General features: G+C 33.7%; 2 protein-coding genes across 2 annotated transcripts in view; one reads left to right on the plus strand and one right to left on the minus strand.

Moving 5' to 3' along the window:
* Positions 1 to 24999, minus strand: part of RIF1 (replication timing regulatory factor 1) — a 50759-nt gene that overhangs the window by 19765 nt on the left and 5995 nt on the right. The window contains exons 6-20 of the mRNA XM_044669879.1: positions 23141 to 23330; positions 21032 to 21124; positions 15829 to 15967; positions 14834 to 14985; positions 13977 to 14097; positions 7938 to 8111; positions 7616 to 7726; positions 6751 to 6813; positions 6406 to 6506; positions 5112 to 5198; positions 4281 to 4354; positions 3581 to 3761; positions 1541 to 1648; positions 1106 to 1255; positions 525 to 624 (exon numbers count right to left, since the gene is read on the minus strand). Of these exons, the coding sequence (XP_044525814.1) occupies positions 525 to 624; positions 1106 to 1255; positions 1541 to 1648; positions 3581 to 3761; positions 4281 to 4354; positions 5112 to 5198; positions 6406 to 6506; positions 6751 to 6813; positions 7616 to 7726; positions 7938 to 8111; positions 13977 to 14097; positions 14834 to 14985; positions 15829 to 15967; positions 21032 to 21124; positions 23141 to 23330 (1844 nt within the window). The remainder of the gene's footprint in view (positions 1 to 524; positions 625 to 1105; positions 1256 to 1540; positions 1649 to 3580; positions 3762 to 4280; positions 4355 to 5111; positions 5199 to 6405; positions 6507 to 6750; positions 6814 to 7615; positions 7727 to 7937; positions 8112 to 13976; positions 14098 to 14833; positions 14986 to 15828; positions 15968 to 21031; positions 21125 to 23140; positions 23331 to 24999) is intronic.
* LOC123242265 (NADH dehydrogenase [ubiquinone] 1 beta subcomplex subunit 9-like) lies at positions 17850 to 18472 on the plus strand. Its single transcript, XM_044669880.1, has one exon. It carries the CDS (start codon positions 17850 to 17852, stop codon positions 18390 to 18392), a length of 543 nt encoding a protein of 180 aa, XP_044525815.1. The 3' UTR covers positions 18393 to 18472.

The raw sequence follows: 24999 nt of genomic DNA on the forward strand, positions 1-24999 counted from the left end.
AGTTGTGGAGATTTAATGATAACTATCACAAGGTAAATATATATCTGAAATGGTAAATGAATCAGTGGAACTAATACTTGCTGTAGAATAATTAACAACTAAGCTGTGACAAGTATTATCTCTACACAATTCTGATACATAATTTACCGGCACAAAAAAGTAACAAGTCAAAGTTATAAAACATTCGAAAATTTATATAAGATAAGAAGCAAAGGTCTTTTTAAATGAAAACTAGAGCTATCTCTAGTCCTGAGGTACAATATCAAAGGCAATGTTTGGGTCAGTAGTATTTTGAATAGATGCTTGGTCTATGAAACAACAACAGATTTAAATTATCTAGTTTAATCCCTTATTTTTCAGATTTTAAAATTTTAAAGCTGAGTTAATCATGTAAAATATTTTCAACGAAAATTTCATTGACAATTAGGAAAACAAAACAAAATTTAGTTTATTGTGATGATTAGGAAAACATGCTTGTGTTCAATTAAAAGAATACTGAAGAGAATAAATCTACTAATACTCACATTTAATTTGGGGTTGATGTTTAGTACTATATGGTGAAAAATTGATGCATTCAACCATTACTATAGTAACATGAGCAATCCTATCCAAAAAGGACAAGTTCTAAGGGAAAAAAAATTACAAATATTAAGTCATTAGTCAGCATAGTACTTTAGATTACCGAAAAAGCAGGTAAGGTTGCCAAAGGTGATAAGTACCATATGTCTGTCTTTGCCTATGTTCCCCAATGATTTATTTTTGTATCCTCAAAACCTAATGAGTCTCCTATCCTAGGAGTAATTAATTCACCTGTCTCTAGGTCAATCAAGTTGCTGTTTGACTTGACTCCATGGAAAAAATTATCTTTGTCTGGCTTTTCTTTCCATTACTTAATGCAAGGTGAATCTTCTCAAGTGAGTCTCACCTTTCACCCAATTCCTAACTAATCTCCTAATTATGATAAACTATTCTATAACTGTTTCACATAATTCATGCTCAATCTCCTACTTGTAAGATTTCTATTAATTCACCTAATTTGTTTTCACTAAGAACAATTAATATTAGCTAAATATACTTTTAAAAGAATTTAGTAATTAAAACTTACTGCAAAGGTGTTGTCATCTAAACCAGACATCATTTTAAGGCAAAGTTCATCACAGCACAAATTTTCTTCTGCTGTTGCTACCAAAGCTGCACAACGGGCGAATGTTCGATACAATTCTGACCAAGTTCGAAGTAATGATTTCATAGTGGGCTTTAAAAAAAATCATGTAGAAAAACAGAATAAATGGAAACCTAAATCACTGCCAATTCCATTTAACTGTATAAATCAGTCATCTCTGCTACCTAAAGAGTAAGACAGGAGCAAATCTCAGTTTCAACAATTCCTTCTAAGAAACAAGTAAGTCTAGTCTATTAAAAAGAAAGGAAGTAAATATCAGAAATAAAGGACTAACTGTATCACAATGGCAAATCAAGATTTCAGCCTATCATTTAGAAAAATGCTACCTTTACCCCAACCCATTATCCATAAACTTACCAATGGAAACTCTTGTGATGGAAAGATATGGATTATTGGTAGCATCAATGCACTATAGACAGCACTGAAATTGTGTTCCAACGCATCTCCCTGATTTACTTCATTCGTCTGGATAAAATACAAGAGGAAAATGCTATTCAGGCTGCTAAAATAAACAGCCAATTGGGCATTTTTATAAGCACTAGAAAAGGAGTTTAAAATGAAAGAAACTTATTTTATGTTCTTAAGAAAAAAACAGAAAAACTGTTAATGAGCATAAACCCCGTATACAATAGTCTTCTTTGTAGAAAGCAATACTTTTCAATATAAAATAACTTTTGTTCTCCTGGGAGACTTAAAAAGTATATTGTCTGTGGCACAAAGCTATTCAAAGAATCATATAAAGGGTAAAATATAGCATAATACTTTAAATCTTACCTTCATTGGTTTGAAAAAATGCAAGATAAAAATGGTATTCAAACTAAAGTTATAGTTTGATGTTTTCAAAGATAATCTAGGAGATATGAGGAAGGGGAAAAGGATACAGGAAGAACAGCAGGCTGACAAGTTATAGAATCCTGTTGAACTATGATTCCAAACTTCTAACACTTAGAAAATCCTATCAACATAACCTTTGATATATGGTCAGACTATATCTCAAGAGAGAAAAGTCATGATTTCTCTGATTAACAAGGTTCATGAAAACATAGGCATTTATCAATTTTGGAATGTGTTCACTATTAGACTAAATTCACTGGGAGTGAGTGGAGACGATTTTGTACTTGTCTACACTGTCAGCGTCTAAAAACATTCATTCACAGGCAATTTCTGTTTGACTGACTCACATCTTTTAGATTTCAGAACTCTTTATCAATGCAATGACTAACCACTACTCTTAGAGCACCAATGACAAAACATGTTACTCACTACTTGGGAGAAAAAGACCATTCATTATGTCCTACTGTCTCTCAAATAAAGCCCTAAATGCATTATCTGTTATTCAAAACCATTCTGGTAGTCTCATTTTTTACATTCTTTTCCATATACTCTATAGTCGAGCCATACTGGATCACTCCATATCACTAATATCCCTTGTTTTTATCTATTGCCATTCCTTTATTGATATCCTTTGTAGGGAATGTTTTACTGTCTCAATTTTACCTGCTGAATTCTATCTTTTAAAGCACAAGTAATTAAGTCCTTTTCCCACTGTGAACAATACCCAGATCACGCATCAAATTGAGGAACAAGTTGTCCCCCTTGACTCTCATTTAGAATGCTTTTACACTGTCTCTAACGTTATTCATTAACTGACAAGTTTTACAGATTCTAGTGTGATATTTTTTATATCCCATCTCCTCTCTAGTCAGCTGGCTACCACTCCAATCCATGCCCTCATTACCTCTTCCCTGGACTACTTTAATAAGCCTTCTAATTGCATTTCCTGCCTTAAGTCTCTCTACTCTCCAATCTTCCACACAGCTACAAAAGTAAGTAAAATTCATAAAGCATAGGTTTAACCATGTCCCTTCTCACCCCAACAAATTTCCATGGCTCCTAGTACCTATAAAATCTGATAGCAAGGTATCTATCCAGCTTTATTAGACTTCATGTTCTCTTTTACTATTCACATACACAACATTCCATCTTGCCCCTCTGCTTTGTATAGCTGTAATGCATTCTCGCCTGCTATCTGCCTCTTAAAATTGCAGGTTTCCTTTAAAGATCACCTCAAAAGCCACCAGAGGCCTTTCCTTATCTCTCCAATAGCAAACAGCATTCCTTCATTCCAAAACACTTTGTATTTATTCTGTACATATTTGTGTCTGTGTATGATATATTTCTCTAAAGAGAATGGAAGTTCTTGGAGGTAAGGGACTGTGTCTTCCTAATCCCAGAGCCTTGTATTTAGCTGGTATTTAATAAATGTTTGCTAATTGATTCTGTATGTCTTTTCCAGAGCTTAGCACAGATTTTGCAAATACCACAATGTCTGCAGAATGGAATAAGCATAAGAAGGAATGGAAAAATTCTGCTTGGAAAAACTTTAGAATAGTTTACCTGGTTAATCAGTTCAGTTAATGGATTGACTAGGATGCTCCACATTCGCCACAGATGTTCTTTATTATCAAGGTGCTTTGCATTTTGATTAATAACATTTAAAACAGAGTCACTGAAAGCTAATGGAGAAGTTGGGCCAGTAAGAACACAACCTACAAGTGTTTCCAGGTTTTGAAAGAATCTAAAAAAAAAAAAGAAAAAGAAAAATATTCTATTGAACAAACTTCTGGCATACGTTAAGGTTTTATACAAATTTTAATTGCCAATAGCATGCTAAAACTAGGAACAAACAAGAGGTAAAGAGATTTGCACTCAATCTTTGTTGCATTATCTCAACTTTTAATGTTTTTGATTTTTAAAATCCCTATTTAAAAACGTGGTCCCAATTTCCTAACATCCTTTCAATTATAATTTTTTTAAAAAACCCTTACCTTCTGTCTAAGAATCAATATTATGTATTTGTTTTAAGGCAAAAGCACAGTAAGAGCTGAGCAATTAAGAGTCAAGTGACTTGGCAAGGGTCACACAGCTAGGAAGTATCTGAAGCCACTTTTAAGGCCAGGACCTCCTATCTCCAGGCCTGGCTCTCTATACACTGAACCATCTCTAGCTGCCCCCTTTCAATAATAATTAAACAAACTGCCCTTCCTAGGCTTTAGTTGGCAAAGGCTTTAGTTGAATTGTGATTAGGAAAGTTCACCTTTCATCAGCCACACCACATTCCAAGAGGTTACTACTAAAAATTAATTGAATTAAGAACAAAGCTGGAGTTCCCTGTATAGAAAAGGAGAAAAATATTAGTTTTGCATTATAAATCTAAACATTTTTGTCAAGTTATTAATCAAGTAGCCCACTTTTACTAATATCATTCAATTTGGGGATCATACTTCCAAATAAAACCTGGCAAAGGTCAGTCTTAAGTATGATACAAATAAATTTAAGTGATGCCTCTTGGCAATGACAAATTAAAATACCACCTGATATGGGACAAATAAAAGGATGATTAAAAAACAAAAACCCAACCTTATGTGCTGGCCCTGTAACATTTGCTTTTTCATTCTTTAGTGAAAAGATGGCTCTTCATCTTTTACATAGAAATCTGCGCCCAACACGGTTGCATTTTCCAAATTATTAAAGCCAGACTTGCCATAACCTGGTAATTTATTTTGATCATTAAAAATTAAATGTTTTTCAAATTATGGTAGTTTTATGAAAAAGTTATCTAAACATGTCATTAGCTTTATTACCCAGAAATGTCTTTAACAAAGTCCATTTTCATTATAAGCTGCATTATTAGCTATATATTAAAATTGTCAGGCAGAATGAAGTAAAAGGCTTTTTTTTTTCTTCCACAGGGATTCATACATTAGTAAAGTGCAAACCAAGCAATTACTAACAATCAAGCAGCATGACAATTCCTGGATAGTACTGAGGCAAATGTCATGGAGATAACTCTATGACAGATCCAGTTTCTCTGACTGATATGGTCACACACGTGCACACACACAATTATTATATTTAAGATACTTGCATTAAGAAGATCCATGTTAGCAACTTGATATGCTGGAGAACCTAATACTTTCTGAGGTAGTCCTTTAATTGTAATTTCTATGAGGACCTACAAAAATTTTTTTAAAATGGGAAGAAAAATTATTCCAAAAGAACACCCTAAAGTGGCAAAAATGAAATACAGGTCAAGGTTCTACAAAGACACTAACTACAAATGTCACATCTGACCAAAAACAAATGAGTTATTTTTATAGGATATTAGGAAGATGTAGATTTAATAATTTAAAGAGTTTGTATTTTTACAGTAACTCTGAAAGAAAGGTACGCTAAGCAGATATTAATTTTATAAATGAATAGAGGGCAAATGATTTGCTAAAGGGAGAGTTGGAAACATGGCTTAAGTTTCTGAATGTATTCAATGCTCTTCATACATTATAGCATATATAAAGCAAATTCATTAGGAGTTCTAGATGAAAGCACATAACACACAGTCATGGAGGAAACTAAAATAATTCATTTATTTCTAGTATCACTTTCCCCTGTGATTTTGAAGAAAGGATTCATCTGTATGTGACTTTTCAACACCATTATTTTGATCTGCCAAGTTAATTTATTTAAAATCTAATCCACTGACAAAAATTTTTATTTTCCCCAAGTAATCTTCACTATTCTGTTTTAAAAAAAAGTTTCCTAAGTATGTAATAAGGCACAAAGGGCTAAGGGTTCAAATCTGAAAAAATAATTTAGAAAATTTACAACTACATGAGAAAGACTACCTGATAGAACAGATAACCATAATAATTATAAATTTGTAGATGTAAAGAAGTCAAGTGAGTAGATTAAAAATTTCTAAAGCATCATTTCTAGGTAGGTTAGGAAGGGGGTGGTCAAGGGAATGGAGATAATCAAAGATGCAAGTTCCTGGGTGAGATGAAAGGAAATAGAAGAAAAACTTGCTTTGGCAAAGAGACAGCAAAATCATTCTGAGACTAAAAGATGAGAGGATAGGTTAAAACAAAGAATGTAAAGGGAATATACAAGGGGGAATGAAATAAGGGATTAGAAGGCCCTATTCCTGTCACTAATGTAGAAGACAGAAGTTACCTTATGAGACAGGATGGCATGGAATGGAAGAGTTCTATTAAAACAGCATATAAATTAGAGTCAAAAGTTTTAATAGCAAAGCTGGATTTTTTGCCAATATATAAAAATATTTCTCGTGAACTTTTATCCAATAAGCAATTGATCCATTGGTTCAGCCTTGTGGTTTTTTCTTTGCTTCAAAACCAAACAAAAAAATTATTTAAAAAACTTACCAATGTTTTTGACACAGGAAATGCACTGGCTGTTACTATGCTTTTCAAAGACTGCAGCAAAAGGGTCAATACTTCTGAACCCTGTCTTTCTTTTTTGTTACCTAATAGTTCAGAAATCACAAACGTTAAAAATTCACTTAATGGAAAGCAAGTTTTCAGGTAGCTAAAAAAGTTCTTTACTTAGTTTAATAAGTGTATTAATTCAACATTAAAGTTAACATATCAAAAGATACATTTAAAAGTCTAAGTAGCAGATGAGCTTTAAAGTTTTGATTTCTCATTGCAAGGTGAAGGAAATAAATAGAAAAATATCAGTTTAGCCATGCCTGTTAGCTTTATAATTACCTGATTCGATAACTGACTTCACAAAGCAAATAATATCTTTCCATATGGCATAGATCACAGCATCTACAAAACAAGAATAATTTAAAAGAAAAAAATGGAAGTCCTAAATACAACACAATACTCTCTCAAAAAAATATTCTTTTCTTAAAGGCAGACTTTTAATACATGAAATATCCTTTAGGAACCTAAAGTAGAGGACAGTATCTTTTAAAAAAGCAACCGATTGATACATGTAAAACCCAGTAGAATTGCTCATTGGCTCTCGGAGAGGGGGAGGTAGGAGGGGGGAGGTAAAGAACTTGAATCATATAACCATGGAAAAATATTCTAAATTAATTGAATTTATAAAAAATAAAGATATGAACAATTTTCAAAAGAATTACAAATTCCAAATTATAGCACAAAAGAGGATCCAAAATGTTAGTGTTAAGAGAAACACAAATTAAAATAATGAAAAATAAAATAAAATAGCCATTGACGGGGGCAGCTGGGTAGCTAAGTGGATTGAGAGCCAGGCCTAGAGACAGGAGGTCCTAGGTTCAAATCAGGCCTCAGACACTTCCCAGTTGCGTGACCCTGGGCAAGTCACTTGACCCTCATTGCTTAGCCCTTATCATTCTTCGGTCTTTTGAGGCAGAAGGTAAGGGTTTAAGAAAAATAAAAAGTAAAATAAAATAGCCATTGATGCTAACTAAACCAAATAGTTTAATTTAAAAACTTTACCTGAAAAATACTTAAGATCATTATTAAACAAAACTGCCAAACAAAGGAACAGAAGGCACTATCTTAATCTTGAAATCGTAACTATGGACTCTAAATGCTTGATAAATAAATGACCAACTATAATTTCTAATTAAATACTTACCTGAAGCATCTTTTCCAACAGCAATAAAGCTATCTTGAACTGCAGCTATGAGTATATTTGCATGTTTACAAAAGAACGAAGGGCTACTGATTAAAGGATGCTGAAGAGGCTCTAAAAAGAAGGGAAAAGATAATTGAAATATCAAATAGGAATTTTTCTATAATAGCATAACAAAAAGCAAAACTTCACCATCAATCCATGTTTTGTGACTTTTGTTAGTTTTGCACGTGGGCAATATCTAAAAGTTACACTGTAAATATTAAAAAGTACATTGTAATTTTTGTAGAAGTCTCAAAAATATTTTAAGGATAAAAAAAAATACCTAAACTCAATGCAAGTTTGTTTTTCTTAGCAAATTCCAAAACATCTGGCCCCAGCAAGAAGTGAAGTAACATTTCAATTCCCAAGAGTTGAATGGATGGAATGGCTGCCATTCCACTGGTATTAAGAGACAAGTTCATCCTTGGTGTAACAGGAGTTCCAAATGGGAATGAGCCTTAAGGAAAAAAAAAAAAAAAATCAGAAAAATCCTTTTAAGTGGTTTACATTAAAATAAAAACTGCCCAAAGTTTAAAATTGTTCTTCTGGTTCTGTTTATTTCATTTTCAATCAGTCATGCCTTCCCAGGTTTTTCTAGAACCATATCACTTGTCATTTCTTAAAAGCACAATGATATTCCATCATATTAATATAATTCATAAAATTAATATTTATATAATTCACATAATCCAATGTTTTGCCATTTCAATTGAGGGTCGCATCTACATTTTCTGACTTGTGTTTGTGTGCATGCACACGTGTGTATGAAAGAACTACTGTGAACATTCTTGTACACAGTGGACTTTTTCCTCTCTCGATCTTTTTGTTACAATGACTATTCTAAGTGTATAATTAAGCAAGCTTTCCATATTAGGACAGAAAAGTGGTAAATAGGAGATAGCCTTTCAGACTAACATGGAAATTTGCTTTGCTTCACTATGCATACGTTAGAAGGCCTTTGTTTTACTTTTTTTCCTTTAAAAAATTCAATGGGGTGAAGAAAGTAAATAAAATAGCAGAAAAAGAAAAAGCATATCATTGAAAGTAAAGCCAGAAAAAGTGACAGATAAGCAAGAGCTTTGAAAGGTACAGGTTGGATTTATTATATAATTACAACAAAATCAGTATATAAGATGCTTAAAATTTTATATATGAGCATTTTTTCAGTTCTACTGTGTATGTGGAAATGTCAATTTTATTTGATGTTCAAGTTGTATACTTTAAAAAAAAATATTTTTATTTTATATTAAACTAAAGATTGAGTGGGGAAAAGGGAGAATAAGGAAGATGCCCACAATTATCTAAGTGTTCTTGAACTACTACAGAAGTTCTTAACCTGGAATCTGTAAAAAAAAAAAAAAAAAAAAAAAATTTTTTTTAGTTTTGGTAACTATTTCAATATAATTAGCTGCCTCTGTACTTTTATATATATATACTATGCATTTTAAAACAGTATGTTAAGAGGTCTACTGAAATAATAATAGAGTCTATGACTCTTTTTCTCTTAAAAAACAACAAAAAACCCTTTTCTTCTGTCTTAGAAACAATACCAATGGTTCCAAGGCAGAAGAGCAGTAAGGGCTAGATTATGGAGATTAAGGGACTTGCCCAAGGTCACACAGCTATGAAGTGTGATTGAAACTTAAGGACTCCAATCTCTAAGCCTGATTCTCAATCTACTGAACCATCTAACTGTCCCCTTAGACTATGACTTTTAATGAAAGGAAAATTAGTATATACACAAAAACAACCCCAATAAAGACCAATGCTAGTATAATCCAAAGAGTAAATATCAATAGATTTTTAAATTTCCAATTACCAACCTACCTCTAAAAACCCCATTCTTTATTTGATAGTAACTTTTCTTATAAATATGCAACCCCTGAAGCAAAAATTTTATGAACAGAATTTTTTAATTGTAAGTAGTTATTGGATTGGTAACTCTGATTAGCACTTGTTTAACTTTGTGTAAGAAGAATACTAAAATAAGTAACTTTTTCTTGTATAATACAACTTGGACATATTTTTCTTTTGAATTTATTGTTACAACCAAGTGGAACGGCATTGCTAAGAGTATTAAGGTAGAATTTAAGACCTGGGCTTGGGACTCAGCTCCATCAATTATTAGTTTTGTGACCTAGTTAAATTTGTTTCCTCAATAAAGATGTAAAGCCCTATATACCTGATTTATTACAGAACAGGGAATTACTGTTGTCAAATGAACTTGCTACCAAGCTCCATACCTAAAATCCTGACCCCACATTGCAGTCCTCAGCGCCATTTAAATAGCATAAAGTAAGCACTTCACCAAAGTTCATCTTTCTATTCATATCAATTGCCACTGATTGCTACTCTCTAATCTCCGACAGAAGTTTGTTCCATTGGTCATTTCCCTCCCACTTGACTCCTTATCTGTCTTCTTTCCAACTGCCTATAATCACTCTTAGATCTTGTTCCACCATTAAACAAAAATATTCTCCTTCAGCTCTGTGACCTGAAACATGAACCCTTTGTCTCCTCTGCCCTTGGCTACTAGACTGGAAAAAGTCCACATTAAACATCTTTTATATCTTCATTCATAAACTGTGATTAGGTTTCTGACTTTACTAAAGCTAGTGCTTCTTCAAGACAATCCCTTAACTGCTAAATTCAATATCCTTTTCCCCCTCAGTTCTTTCTCCTAAAAATCTGATACTCTTGATTATTTCCACAGATAGATACTTCCAAATTTAACATTTCTGACCACTCCTAAGTACCTTTCATTGGATTGTAAGTCTTTAACCTTAAGGGTAGGTATATCCTAAAGTACCACCCTTTAAATTCTCCCTTAGTTGAGCTCATCAGCTTCCATGTATTCAACTGCAAATCTACAGAGGAAAGACACCAAAAATATAGAAATCTAGACACAATCTATTTCCCATCTTTAACAGTCTGATACCTGTGTTTAATGTGTATATTCTGCCTGCGCTATTAACTCAGTATGTTCAAAAGTGAATTTCCTTCCAAATCTATTCCATTTTCCCAACTTCCCCATTTCTGATGATAATACCACTACTTCTAGTTACTCAGTTTCATCTAATTCTTCTGAAGGCCTCATCTCCCACATCTAACTACTACTAGCTACCTCCACAATACTTCTTAAATTATTCCTTCTAATTCACCCATTCAAAATGCCATTCAGGCACTCTTGAATGACTGTAATTAGCTCCTAATTGCTGTCTGTCTTCAGTGGCTCCCTTCCCTATAGCATCACTTACAAAGTCATTATCAACTTCTTAAAGTCCTCTCTGATCAAAACCTTTAAGTAAAGAAGTTCATATCACCCCAGTTTCCCCATTATACAAAATCATATTCATGAACTCAAGTCTTGTTAATGAATCAAGAAGTACTTCTAGAAGACAAAATAGCAGTAGTTTGTTTTTCAATATAAAAAAGAACCCATAAGGTTTTACTTGATAATGCAAGTATAACCTAGCTTAAATTGCTTGTCAACCCTGGGAAGGGGAGGGAGACAACATGAATCATAAATTTGGAAATCTTATATGGAAATTTGTTATTAAAACAAAATAAAGAAAAAAATAACTTCTGTTTCTACCCTACACAGATGAAATCATAAAAAAGGACCATAAGACAATGAAGAAACCATTTAAAGTAAATAAAATCCGCACATGAGAAAGTCTTCTAAATCTCTAATAATTAGAGAAATGCAAATCAAAACAACTCTGAGGTATCACCTCACACCTAGCAGACTGGCTAAAATGAAAGAAGGGGAGAGTAATGAATGCTGGAGGGGATGTGGCAAAATTGGGACATTAATGCATTGCTGGTGGAGCTGTGAACTGATCCAGCCATTCTGGCTGGCAATTTGGAACTATGCTCAAAGGGCTATAAAAGAATGCCTGCCCTTTGATCCAGCCATACCATTGTTGGGTTTGTACCCCAAAGAGATCATAGATAAACAGACTTGTACGAAAATATTTATAGCTGCACTTTTTGTAGTGGCAAAAAACTGGAAAATGAGGAGATGCCCTTCAATTGGGGAATGGCTGAACAAATTGTGGTATATGCTGGTGATGGAATACTATTGTGCTAAAAGGAATAATAAACTGGAGGAGTTCCAGGTGAACTAGAAAGACCTCCAGGAACTGATGCAGAGCGAAAGGAGCAGATCCAGGAGAACATTGTACACAGAGACTGATATACTGTGGTAAAATCGAATGTAATGGACTTCTGTACCAGCAGCAATGCAATGACATAAGACAGTTCTGAGGGATTTATGGTAAAGAACGCTACCCACATTCAGAGGAAGGACTGCAGGAGAGGAAACATATAAGAAAAACAACTGCTTGAACGCATGGGTTGGGGTGGACATGATTGGGGATGTGGACTAGAAACAACCACACCAATGCAACTAACAACAATATGGAAATGGGCCCTGAACAAGGACACATGTTACAACCAGTGGAAATGTGCATCAGCCATGGGTGAGGGGAGAGCAGGGGGTGAAGGGGAAAGTAGGGGTATGAAGCATGTAATCAGGTTAAAAATGAATATTAATAAATGTATAAAAAAAGAAAAAAACTTCAATTAAAAAAAAAAAGAATATTGCTCATGCCAACCACATTTGGCTATGAGAATGCAAGCCCCCATGTAGACATTGCTACCACCACCAACCTCATATTTGTTAGCTCCTTTGGGTGGAGTGCTAACTTTGCATTAGTGCACAAGGAGGCCCACACTTTTCCCCATGGGTAGAAGGATCCATAAGGCTCTTATCTCTCTGGGCTTTCCCCAAAGTCAGAGAGTCTTACATCATTCCTTCCCCCCTCCCTTCTTGCTGGAGGGTAGGTTTGGGGTGGACAGGATTGAACAGATGAGCAAGAGAAGTTATTCATGCATTTTCACATTTCACAGAACACACCATGGGAGGCAGGATAGTATAACAGACAAACTTGAGTTTGAAGTATGAAGGCCTGCATTAAAATTCTGTCTCTACCACTTAAAAAAAAAAAATAAAGTAAATAAAATCCAATTTCAAAGATCTAGTTTGAATACAGCAAAAAAAAGGTTAAAAATTTAACTTGATACTAGAAAAAGTAAATTTTTCAAAGAATGATTAGCTCTCTAGTTGCTAGTGACTATTGACTATCTAGTGACAGTGACTATTCTTATAAATATGCAAGATTAATCTTTTTCCCCCCCCTCCACTAGCAACAAAATGTTTATGAATAGAATCTTGTAATTGTAAGTAGTTGTTGGATTGGTAACTCTGGTTAGCACTTGTTTAACTTTGTATAAGAGGAATACTAAAAATGTTTGTTTCTAATTGTTAAATAATAAATAGTATTTTACTGTGTTAGTAATGTGTAACAGCATAGTTTTAACACTGAAAACAAATGTTGAACCTAATCTTCCAGGAGATGAAAAAATTCAGTTCCCTTTCTTTAGTGGAGAAATGGGGGTTGGGGATGGGGACCTATGAGAGTGCAATATTGCACATACTTTTTATATTCAGTTGACATGGTATTAAATTTTGCTGAACTACTTCTTTTTCTTTTTCCTTCTCTTTCTTTTTGCTATTCTGTTCAAGGGATGACTCACTGAATAGAAAGGAAAAAGTAAAGCAATAGTAAAAAAAACTTGATAAAAATTTGACTTTTAAGATTTTATATCTTATATAATAAAAATAAATTTTATACACACACACACATATATAAACAAAATTGTTTTTAGGTGATAAAATAACTGAAAAAGAGATCACTGAGGAATACTTTTTAATGCAGAAGAGAAAAGTATAAAGGCCAGAAAGCAGAATAGCTTTGAAAGCCACAGACTGAACAATTCTTTTTCTGTTCTATATAGTAATGTTCCTTTTAACTGCTTTCATTCATATATTCCTTTATGCCTACAGGTAATTGCTGTCAAAAACAATTATAGGACCAAATTTCTCCTGCATTAGTAACTAACTGCTGACAGTTAAATATTTATAATGTATCTATTCCAAAGGCATTCACATGTGCAAATTTTTCTAGGATTCTGTACAAGCTATTCATCTCAAATGTAAAATACATATTAGTAACCAATATTAAAATAAATCTGCATATACATGATTCTATAACTCAGGACAATACTTTAAGTTCCAACTAATAAAGCATACAGAAAGAAATCTTCAAACATGAGGATTTATGATAAAGATTTAACAGGAAGACACCAAACAAAATGAATAGAGATAATGGCTTTGCTTTTGAAGGGATTTAAATTGGTAAAATCTATTTTTTTTATCATCAGTTTACAGCTTTAAATCAAAAATCAAAATCTGTACCTGCTTTCTGGTTAGGAGTAACAGGGGTTAAACTTGTATTAGCTGCTCCACGAGATGGAGTTCCTTGGGATACAGCATGGCAGTCTATGCTTATTGTACTTTGAATCAAGGGTACACAAACCTATGAAGAGTAAAAAAGGAAACAATGTACATTTAAGTCTTCGATGATGTAATCTTATTCAGGTATGCTCAAGAGTTCAATAGTCCAATATGCCAATCTCCGTCTCTTCCACCCCACAGAAATATACTACTAATTGGCTAGCGATTATTAAATTCCTTCAGTCAAACATTACAAGTAAGAAAGTTAAGAGCAAAAGAAGGGTAGAATATCAAGATAAGGAAGAGACTACTAGGGGCAGCTAGCTAGCTAGCTAGCTCAGTGGATAGAGCCAGGCCTGGAGACAGGAGATTCTAGGTTCAAATCTAGCTTCAAACACTTATTTTAAGCTGTGTGGCTCTGGCCAAGTCACTTAATCCCAATAACCTAGCTCTTATAAATTTAAAAAAAAAAAAAAAAAGGCAGGGGGTGGGGGTGGGGGGAGTGTAGGGAAGAACTATACTCTAAGAATCCACAAACATCTAGATGATCTACAGTAGTCTAACAATAAAAAGTCCTAAATTAATCAAAAAAACTCAGTAAGAATCTTTCAATTGTTACTGATTTCATTTCATGACAAAAAACATTAAATGTTTGTCATCTGACAAAACATCATTCGATAGCATCTGTATCAGTTTTAAAAAATCATAATTCTAGGTTTATTTTTTTGAGCAGAATATGCAACTTATTTTAAAACTTTTGACGACAAGAATGCATAGAGCAGTCAAAATATAACAGTCCACATTCCATGTTTTGTTACCTGTTCAAAATTTGTAGGAAGATGAGGTCCAAGCCTCATTAGCAGATACCACCAGACTTCCAGCTTTGTCAGTGCTAGAGCTTCTGTTCTCACATGAATAGAGCTCAATGGCTGCATTAGTAATTTGAGTCGCTTTGTGCTGCACAGTATATCTTAAGAACAGATTAAAAACATGAATTTATGTTTTAAAGTAGCTTTTTTAGTAAACTGAAGTTCAAATAAAGGCAGACACCAATAATTATCCATGAGATTTATCTATACAAAGAAAAAACTCCTTAAGATCATTCTTCTCATAGTCAGTTCAATTATTCAGAGGATGAATTTTCTAAGAAGACTATTTTCCAGTTTTCAAGACTAGCTTTGACTAACCATTCCTGATTTGTGTTACTTTTTCTACTCAGTACTTGATAGGTTAATCTGTTATGTATTTCCAATAAAAAGTCATGTAGCACCGCTTCCCCAATCTCTTTCTTTAAACTCCTATTATATTATAAATCAGTACCAGAACATTTTAGTTACACTAACAGATGGTATGTGAGCCATCTCAAATAATGTTATACCATTAAAATAAAGCAGCATACAGGTTGTTATTATATTTGCAATGTACTTTTAACATACAAAACTGAGCTTTATAATTTTCTATTAAACAAATACTACAGTTTATGCCCATTTTATAGACAAAGAAACTCAGATTCAGAGAATTTGTGATTTGGCCATGATGACACATTGAGGCTCAAAATGGAACCTTGCTCTGTCTGATTCCCTATTCACTAATCACTTGCTGCATATTACTACTGATTATGGGACACAACTAATTTTTCTAGAAGGTTTTAAGAGGAAAAATCTTGAGCTACATCTAAATTATTGTATGGATACATCAACATTCAAAAATCCTAAATTAAAAATAATTTAAGACTAGCAGCTATGACTTCATTTGTTCTCTTCCAGTTAGCAGTAAATTTTAAAAATGCATATTTTTAAAACTTTTTAATTACCTGGATTTAATGCAAAATTATCTATCAAACTTTTCCAGGCAATAAAGGCAATTTTCTTTATCACAGGTGCTCCACTACGAAATCCAAGTTCTTCTAGCTGTAACAGTGAGTTAATAAAACTCCCACTTCGATGAAGAGTCTAGAGGTAACACAAAATGCCAAAAGGAAAGTTTTCAAAATTGTTTGCATTTACTTGCAAAAAGTGCAGGAAGGGTATGCCTATAGCAATATGTAGACTTAAACATGCGAAAATCAAATAAAGGATTAGATTAACTGTATAACATGACATACCCCCCAAAAAATTAACAGTAAAAAGAAAGTTCTTTATATTCACCAAAATCTTTACAATAGCACTTTTTGTGGTTGCAAAGAATTGGAAACAATGTATGTGATGTATGTGCCCACTGATTGAGAAGTGTCAAAATAAATTGTGGTACATAAATATAATGGAATATTACTCTGCTCTAAGAAATGACAAATATTCCATCAGATTCAAACAGTGATCAAGAAAATCTATTAAAAAATTATAGTAAAAGACTTCATCTGGGGCAGCTGGGTGGCTCAGTGGATTGAGAGTCAGGCCTAGAGACGGGAGGTCCTAGGTTCAAATCTGACCTCAGACACTTCCCAGCTTTGTGACCCTGGGCAAGTCGCTTGACCCCCATTGCCCACCCTTACCACTTTTCCACCTAGGAGTCAATACACAGAAGTTAAGGGTTTAAAAAAATAAAAAAAAAAATTTAAAAAAGACTTCATCTAACCTAAGATTGTAAAAATTCAGCCAGAAGCCCATGAAAAATAGGAAAGGGGGATCACTAAAAAAGCAAGTCATGGCAAAAAAAGGGCAGAAGTTTACCAGTAAAATAGAGTTGGGCTAGAAATACCTCTAACCTGTAAGTTTTATGCATTTGGGGTCAACAGAGGCCTCCCACAAGAAATTCCCATAGTGGTTGGAAACCTGCACACTATGGACTAGTCTACTGAAGCAACAAGGAACAGTAATGACTAATGCAGGTACACTAGTGATTAGACTGTGAAACCCCGAGTTCAGATACCTGGCCAAATAATGAGTAAGAAATCTGATGGGAAACTACAGTTAAGTAATCTCGTCTATCCCAGAACAGCATAAAAAGTGGCCCAGATGTTCAGAAACAACAGGAAGGGAAACTGCCAAAAAGCAAGAGTCAGCAAAGGCATGCACAAACAGGACAGAAGCCCTTCATTATGACTGAGCAATCCCCTAAGAAAGAACCCAGGGAAGTTGGAAACGCACATCTATGACCTTAAAAAGGACAGGGAAGCTGATCTGGGTAGTAGTGACCACTTCCAATCTATTCACTCAATTTTTCCCCCCTCAGCAGTTCTCAGATTAGAAATATCCAGAATCAGGTGCTCCAAGGTCCATGAAATTCTGTTTTGAGATGCCAGGGTACCCTGAAGATCCTATCATCACAGAAACACAACTCAGGAGATGGAGGTCAATATAGCAATGTGACAATACAGTAATCTAGATAGATACCAGTTGAGATCTGCCCACCCAAAACTATGATCCTGGATTAAAGCTATTCCAATGTAGGAATTACAGCTAGAAATAAATAAATGGAAGGCACCAACTAAAAAATTATGGAACCATTGATGATCCAAAATCCTAACCAGAAAAAAGTAACCCCACAATAAATTCAAACACTCACTAGCAAAATATATTAACTGGTAACTATATGAATTGATGGAAGAAATTAATAAGCAAGTGATCAAGAACAACCAGAAATAACCCCATGAAACAATAAAAAATACCAAACAAAACCACAAGATTGAAAAAAAGAAAAACATATCAAAAAATTGACCTGAAAAATTGGTCAATGGGAAATTAAGAATAAAATTCCCTGAAAACCATTATCATAAAAAGCTTAGATTTGGGATTTCAAAAATCCTAAATGAAAACTTCTCAGATCTACTAGAACTGAAAGGCAAAAATAGAATCTAGGCGGCTACAGGCTGGACTGAAGGTGAACCGGGGCGAGATGGCCTTGTCCGCCCCGGGCGCCTATCTGACCCATCAGCAAAAGGTGCTGCGGCTCTACAAGCGGGCGCTTCGCCACCTCGAGTCCTGGATAGTTAAAAGGGATGAATATCGGTTTAGAGCTTCTTTACTGAGAGCTCAGTTTGAGAGTCATAAGAATGAAAAAGATATGGTGAAGGCCACCAAACTGCTTTGGGATGGTGAGAAAGAATTTTGGGCTAACCAGCATCCTCAGCCATATATCTTTCCAGATTCCCTTGGAGGCACATCCTTTGAAAGATATGAATGTTACAAGGTTCCTGAGTGGTGCTTAGAATACTGGCAGCCCTCTGAGAAGGCAATGTACCCTGATTACTTTGCTAAGAGGGAGAAGTGGAAGAAACTACGCTTGGAAAGTTGGGATCGTGAGGTTCAGCAATTGTTTGAGGAAACTCCACCTGATGGTCCCAAGACTGAAGCTCTGCCCCCAGCCAGAAAGGAGGGTCATTTGCCACCATTATGGTGGCATATTGTCACCAAGCCCCGGGAGCACCCCTCAGAATAACATTAGCACATACTTTAAGTACACATATTTAATTATGTAGATAGACATATATGTGCCACAATAAAATCATTAAACCATAACATTGCCTTTTCTTTGTATGCAAAAAATAATCTACCATTAGTTTTAGATTTAGTAGATTATAATTTATAATTTGGAGGCCAATTTTTACTGCTTTTTAGCAATGAAGATTTGGTGGGGATATATATATATACATATATATATATATAAAAACTTCAGAGAACTATGAAGTTAGGCAAAGGCATGATCTCTAGACTTATTGAAAATTTATATTACCTATAAAAATGAAGCAATGATAATAATGGATAAAAGGCACACTATTAAGTTAGGAAGACCTAGGTTCAAACCCTACCTCTAACATAACTTAAGTGACTGTGGCTAAGCAAATAAGTAAAGGAAGTTCCCTGCTCCAATGGAATCACAGGCCCAGAACAAAAGAAATAATTGTTAAACCCAATGGTAGTGGGCATGCTTTGAATTCTAGTTGCAATGTTTTGTATGGGCTTAGGACCTTTTAGGATGGATGGTTATTGTCTTTGTTAAAGCATATTGGCTGAATTCATCAACCTCCTTGGCAGCCTGAAAGCCTATGGACCCTTTCTCAGATATTTTAAATAATTGAAGGAAATGGCAAAATTTCAGTTAGAAGTTAGTGAAAATAAGGACGACCCCCTCCCATCTAACTTAAACTCACAGAACCCTCAGAAATCTGTTCTAAATGTTCAAGTTCAAGATCAGCTTTGTTTGCTAAAAGCAATTTCTGATGAGACCATAAGGATTACTTGATCAACTGTCATCGAAGAATTAAATTACCATTAAACTCAAAAACATTCAAAAAAAAAAATAGAATCTATCAAAGTCTCAGGATGAATATAATCTAAATCCTGAGCTTTTAAGTCAAAGATAAAATCTTATAAACAAGCAAAAAGAGTAATTTCAAATAGCAAGAAACCAGAATCAGGATGACGTAAGACCTGGCAGCTTCTACACCTTAAGAATTGATCAATTTGTATGATATTCCAAAAAGTAAAAGTAACAGGATAACCATTTTAGAGAAAAAGAGTATAATATAAGCCTATTGAGGGGGGAAAAAGGGACCTCTGATGGAATATAGTACTTTCAAACATTTCTGGTGAAAATAGCAGAGCTCAGTTTATAAAATACATAAGAGTAAACAGAAAACTAGAAGATAAATTTACTAGACTAAGTGAGGGAAGCTGACTGACCATAAAGATTTAACATAATAATAGGGTGCTTACTATGTACTTGGCATTATGCTAAGGGATGGAAGAAACACAAGTAATCCTTAAGAACAAGGGTTGGCAACGTATGGCTCTCGAGCCATATCTGGCTCTTTTGAGGGCCAGATATGGCTCTTTCTGCAGGAGCCATAAAGTCAATTTTTTTTTCAGGCTCTGTTACAGGAGCGCACACTGTGGGCACTGCGTACGAAATTACATTTTAAAAAATGTGGCGTGTTATGGCTCTCATGGCCAAAAAGGTTGCCGACCCCTAATTAAGAAGGTCAATGTCCTCTACTGAGAGAGAAATAAGACAGAGAGGCCCTGGCATTGGACTCGTTCTACTCCCTGAGGGTTTCCCGGAATACACCTGTGTTAAAATTAGAAAAAAGTGAAAAGAAATAGTTCTATTTCTCATAAATTGAGATGTGAGAAAAGAATAGAAACATGAGAGAATAAGGGAGAATAAAGAGATCAAATGGAGCCCACTAAACTGAATGAAAAACAGGCAAATACAAGCTCACACAGTGTGAAACATAGGAACATTTAAACTGAAGAGGAAAAATCAGGGATAGAGAAAGGGAAAGTTAAGGAGTATAATACAAGAGAAGGAAAAGCAAAACATAGCAACTTTAAAAAGTAGACTCTGAAGGGGGAATGAAAAGGAAAAAAAGAATATAAAAAGAACCAGAAACTAAGGGGGTAACAATCAACTGGCGAATGGTTAAATAAACTGCGGTATAGAAATGTAAAGAAATATATTACTTGAGCAAAAAATGTTAAGTCATGCTTACAAAATACTGAGGTATTTATGAACTGATGCAAAGTAAAAAGAGTAGAAATATAATTGTAAAAACAACTTTGAAATTCTTAAACAAGTCTTGTCATAGTAATGGTCAAAGGTAACTACAGGGAACCAATGATGAAGCATGTTACCTACCTCTTTACAGAGTGATGGATCAATGATAAAGAAAGAGAATACATTTTTGGATAAAGCCATTCTAGAGTTATTTTGCATTACTACTATTCTTATAAGGATTCCTCCCCTCTTTTTATAATGGGGAGAAGGTAGTAATACAAAAGGCTACTGAATCTTTTTTTTTTTTTTAATTCAGAGACTATAAGTTTGAAAGAAGGCAGACAAACAGGGAAACTATGGAAAAGAATGTGTTTAATATGTACTTTAAAAAAAGCAAATTGTACAGAATGAATACTGAAGGTTTCATATGTAATCCTTTTTATGTTTTTGTACTTTTTCATGGTGTTTTTTAAGTTGAAAATTAAAAAATTAAATTTTACAAAACAGTAACAGATGTCATGAATCCATTCAGGGTAGGAACACATTTAGAAATTATTATGCAGGGAAAATGCAACTCTTACCTTTCCAAGAAGTTTAACAAATAAAGGCCACAATTTTAACACATATGTTTCATTTTTACTCATGAATAGCTTTTGTAGTTCTGGAATTAGTTTCTGGAAAAAAAATTTTTTTAAGTGAAAAACAGGTGGTGAAAAGGATTGTAAAGAAATAATGCTTAAGAACTCTGCTCTAAGTCATTAATTTTGCTCCCAAAATAATTTTTAAAAAGCCTTTTCAAAATAGCTAGGACTTTAGAAAATAAGTCAATTTATTCATCTAACGCCATACCCCACTGAGAAAATTTCAGTCTGATAAATTTGTTTAAGTATTTTACATGCATTTTCAATTATGAAAAGCTTTCCCTAAATGAATTATGTTATCAAATCCTGGCACAAAGCTATACCATGTTAACATACAGTGACATACAGAGATCACTCATTATTTCACAGCATACTGATATTCCCTATTTCCTATTTTAAAACATCCCAAATTCAGGGCCAAATGTACCAAAATTTAAATAGTACGAGATGCTAATAACTTTAAAAAATTTCTTTCTTTTTACAGTTACCATTAATATAAGCTGAAACCTAGTAAACCTATATATATAAGGTAGGCTTGAAAAAAAAAGTGATATAGCAATTTTCCTTCATGAGAATTAGAGGAGAACTAAGGAAGATAACTAAGGCTTCTTGGCTTATTTTCTCTCTCTTTATGGCATTCAGATTTTTTTTTTTTTAACTCATGCCTATTACTCATTCCACACTATTCTGATATGAAATTTTTAGCAGGTAATCTTACTTGAGAAGTCCTTCACAGCAGCCCTTAGAAAGGGCAGACTTTGACAAAAAGCATCAAAAATTTAAAAAAATACCAATGTAAAATACTAAAGTTTAATGTTCTGACATTTCCACAGGCAATGACAGTAATAACTATTAATAACAATGATGCAATCAATGTCTTTTCATCTAAACAGTCAACATTAAGTTGAAAAGACATCATTTACCTAACCCCGAGGTGTCAAATTCAATGTAGTCCTAATACCTTTCCAGTGCAGCCCAAATCAGATTAAACTATAATTGGGAAGTATTTAACAAAATAAAAATATAACACAGATATATTAAATTGTAAGTTTTTGACTTTGAATGACTAATCTACATCATAGTGAGAGCTGACCCTAGATTATTAGATTATTCTAATGAAATGACTCTGGCAGGTTCCACAGAAAGCTAAAAGACTTTGACCTACTGCATCTTGAATCTGCTCTTTAATATTTTTCTCCTGTCAATTCAAATTCCCAATCATTTACTAGGAAACATGTTATACTAGAATGGTATTTTGATTCGGTTAGAAGATTAAGACTGCAATCTTTGCATTGCACTGTCCTTTCTCAAAAATTTAGCCTATAGCTATTTTGTGTAGTATCTTCTCCCCCTAGATATAAATATAATGGGGGCAGAGATTCTACTAAATACCTTATCTCCAACACATGTATGTATATATTTATAAAAGACTCCTTGGACTTGGGAGTCAGAAGACCTGAATTTACAGATACTTCTCTCAGTCTTAAATTTCCTCATCTAAAAAAGGGGATTATAATAGCATTTATCTCTCAGGGTTATGACAACAAAAGGACGTAACATATATAAAATGTTTTGAAAGCCTTACAACACTATTTAAGGCTATTACTCCTAAGTATAATTATTAGAATAAACCATACATTTTAAGTTCCTTTCCAATCAAGACTCTTGGATACATAACCCATTACAAAACATTTTGAAATTATTAACTTAAAACATTAAATCAAATCTGAAAAAATCACTTTAAAACAAAATAAAATATCCTAAGTAAAATTACCAAAAATTAATTTTGACGTTAAGAGTTAAAACAAAGACAAACTTCAATAAAAACATCAATTTATAATTAGGAAAAACAATTATTAATGCAGTATCTCAAACAATATAGGGCTGAAGGTTAACTTTGAAATCTTGATAAAATTTTTAGTTTTAAGAGTATTATCATGCTATGGATATACAATATGTAAAGACAAATTTCTGTCCTTACAATTTTTTTGTCCAGTTTTCAAAAAATTCTTAAAGATTTCACTTAAATAACTTAAAATTAACACTTACAGTCGTCATAAGCTGCTCAGTAACAGCTGCTACTTCTTGCTGTTTCTTGAGCAACAATGGCATTCCCATCTCTAAGGCAGTAGCTCCTCGCAAATGTACCTTCTGAGCTGAATGTACCACTAAAGGTATGATCAGCTTTGCCCACCTCACTGCTTCTTCTTCCATTTGAATAGGGGCTTGTTCTATTAGTCTGGAAAGAATAGAAATTTATGCTTAAGAAAAGAGTGTTTGTAATTACAATAAATATCTAAGTCAAAACTCATAACTTATTTGCAAGTGATTAGTAAATTTTTTCTCAAGAAAATTACCTTGCTAATATTAATATTACATGATAGATTGATGACTAAAAAAATTGTATGTTTCCTGTAACATTACCTTCAAAACCTACCTCTAGAATTCAACTCCATTCAAATATATATTAAATACCTACTTTATGCAGGGAACTATGTTAGGTACTAAAGATGCAAAGAAAAAAGAAGTCCTTTGTTGTTGTTAAGGAGTTTATTAGTATATTCTATATGAGGTAAAGTTACAACAGACACATATGAGAATTATACAACAATTTTATGAGGGAGAAAATACTAACTGCTGAGGAAAGAGGGACAGGAATCAAGTAAGACTTTAAGAGGTAGTACTTAATCTGAGTCTTGGAAGATAGATTTTAAAAGGTTGAAGTGATGGAAGAATACATTTTAGGAATACAGAAAATCTGGCGAAGTGGTTAAGGATAGGATACCTGATGGTGGAGTTTTAACTGGGATGTAGAATGAATGAAGGAAATTAATTTGAAATAAGGCTGGGAAAATAGGTTAAAAACTATAAAGAAAAAATATTCTAAATAAAATTTTTTAAAAAGACTGTAAAGGACCTTAAAAACTACTTAGCACTTTTACTAAAGCAACAGGGAACCATTTAAAGTCTTTGAGCAATGCCAGCCTGATGACTTAAGAAGGGTGTTAGGTAGGAAGATGGAGATGCAATATTAGATTTCAAATGAATAATTATGATTTATGGATCTCTATAGATGTCTTTCTTGATATTTATATTCACATGTATATCTATGTATATATACATATATATATATATATATACACATGTGTACATTTAGGAATCAGTGTAGAGAAAACTGAAAGAGAAGGGGGAGAGGGGGAGGTAATGAAGAAAGGACAGGATGTAAAAAATAGAGGGAGGAAGGGAGAAGAGAAGAGAAAGACTCCATGATGACCCAGTAGGAGACTAAAGAAGTAGAAGTCAAAAATGAAGGGAAAAAAAGCAGAGAGCAGAATCATGGAAACCCCAACAGCACCAAATATTTAGAAAGAACACGTGGTCAACAGTGTCACGAGGTACAGAAAGACAAAGAGTCTGAATACTGAAAATAAGGCAGTCAAAAAAACTTTTAAGCCAATATTATTTCAAAAACAAAACACTGTTACTTACACTGTATTATTAACATTTGAGAGGTACCTGCTCTCCTTTGCTGGATTTTCATGGAGATCATGTAGATATCTCACAGAGCTCTCTCCTGGGTCATCTTCTCCCTCTATACTTCTTGACTTAGTGATCTTATTAGCTCCCATAGACTTATCAATTCTGTGCTGATGATTCTCATCTATCCTTCCCCCAACCTCTCTGCTGACCTCTTTGTATCTCAAAACTGCCTTCTACTCATCTCAAACTGGGTATCTTATAGATAACTTAAACTTAGCATGTCCAAAACTGAACTAGTCTTTCCCCCTAAACCTTCCTTCCTTCTAAACTTCTCTATTACTATTGAGGGTAACAATGTCCTCACAAGTCTCCCAGGCTCCAAACATTGGCATCATTCTTGACTCCTCTCTCTCTCATTCTCAGATGCA

The sequence above is a fragment of the Gracilinanus agilis genome, chromosome 3, assembly GCF_016433145.1.
Source record: "Gracilinanus agilis isolate LMUSP501 chromosome 3, AgileGrace, whole genome shotgun sequence".
Taxonomy (NCBI): Eukaryota; Metazoa; Chordata; class Mammalia; order Didelphimorphia; family Didelphidae; genus Gracilinanus; species Gracilinanus agilis.

Coding starts and splice junctions, on each gene's coding strand:
- LOC123242265 (XM_044669880.1), top strand. CDS start 17,850: ATGGCCTTGTCCGCCCCGGGCGCCTATCTGACCCATCAGCAAAAGGTG.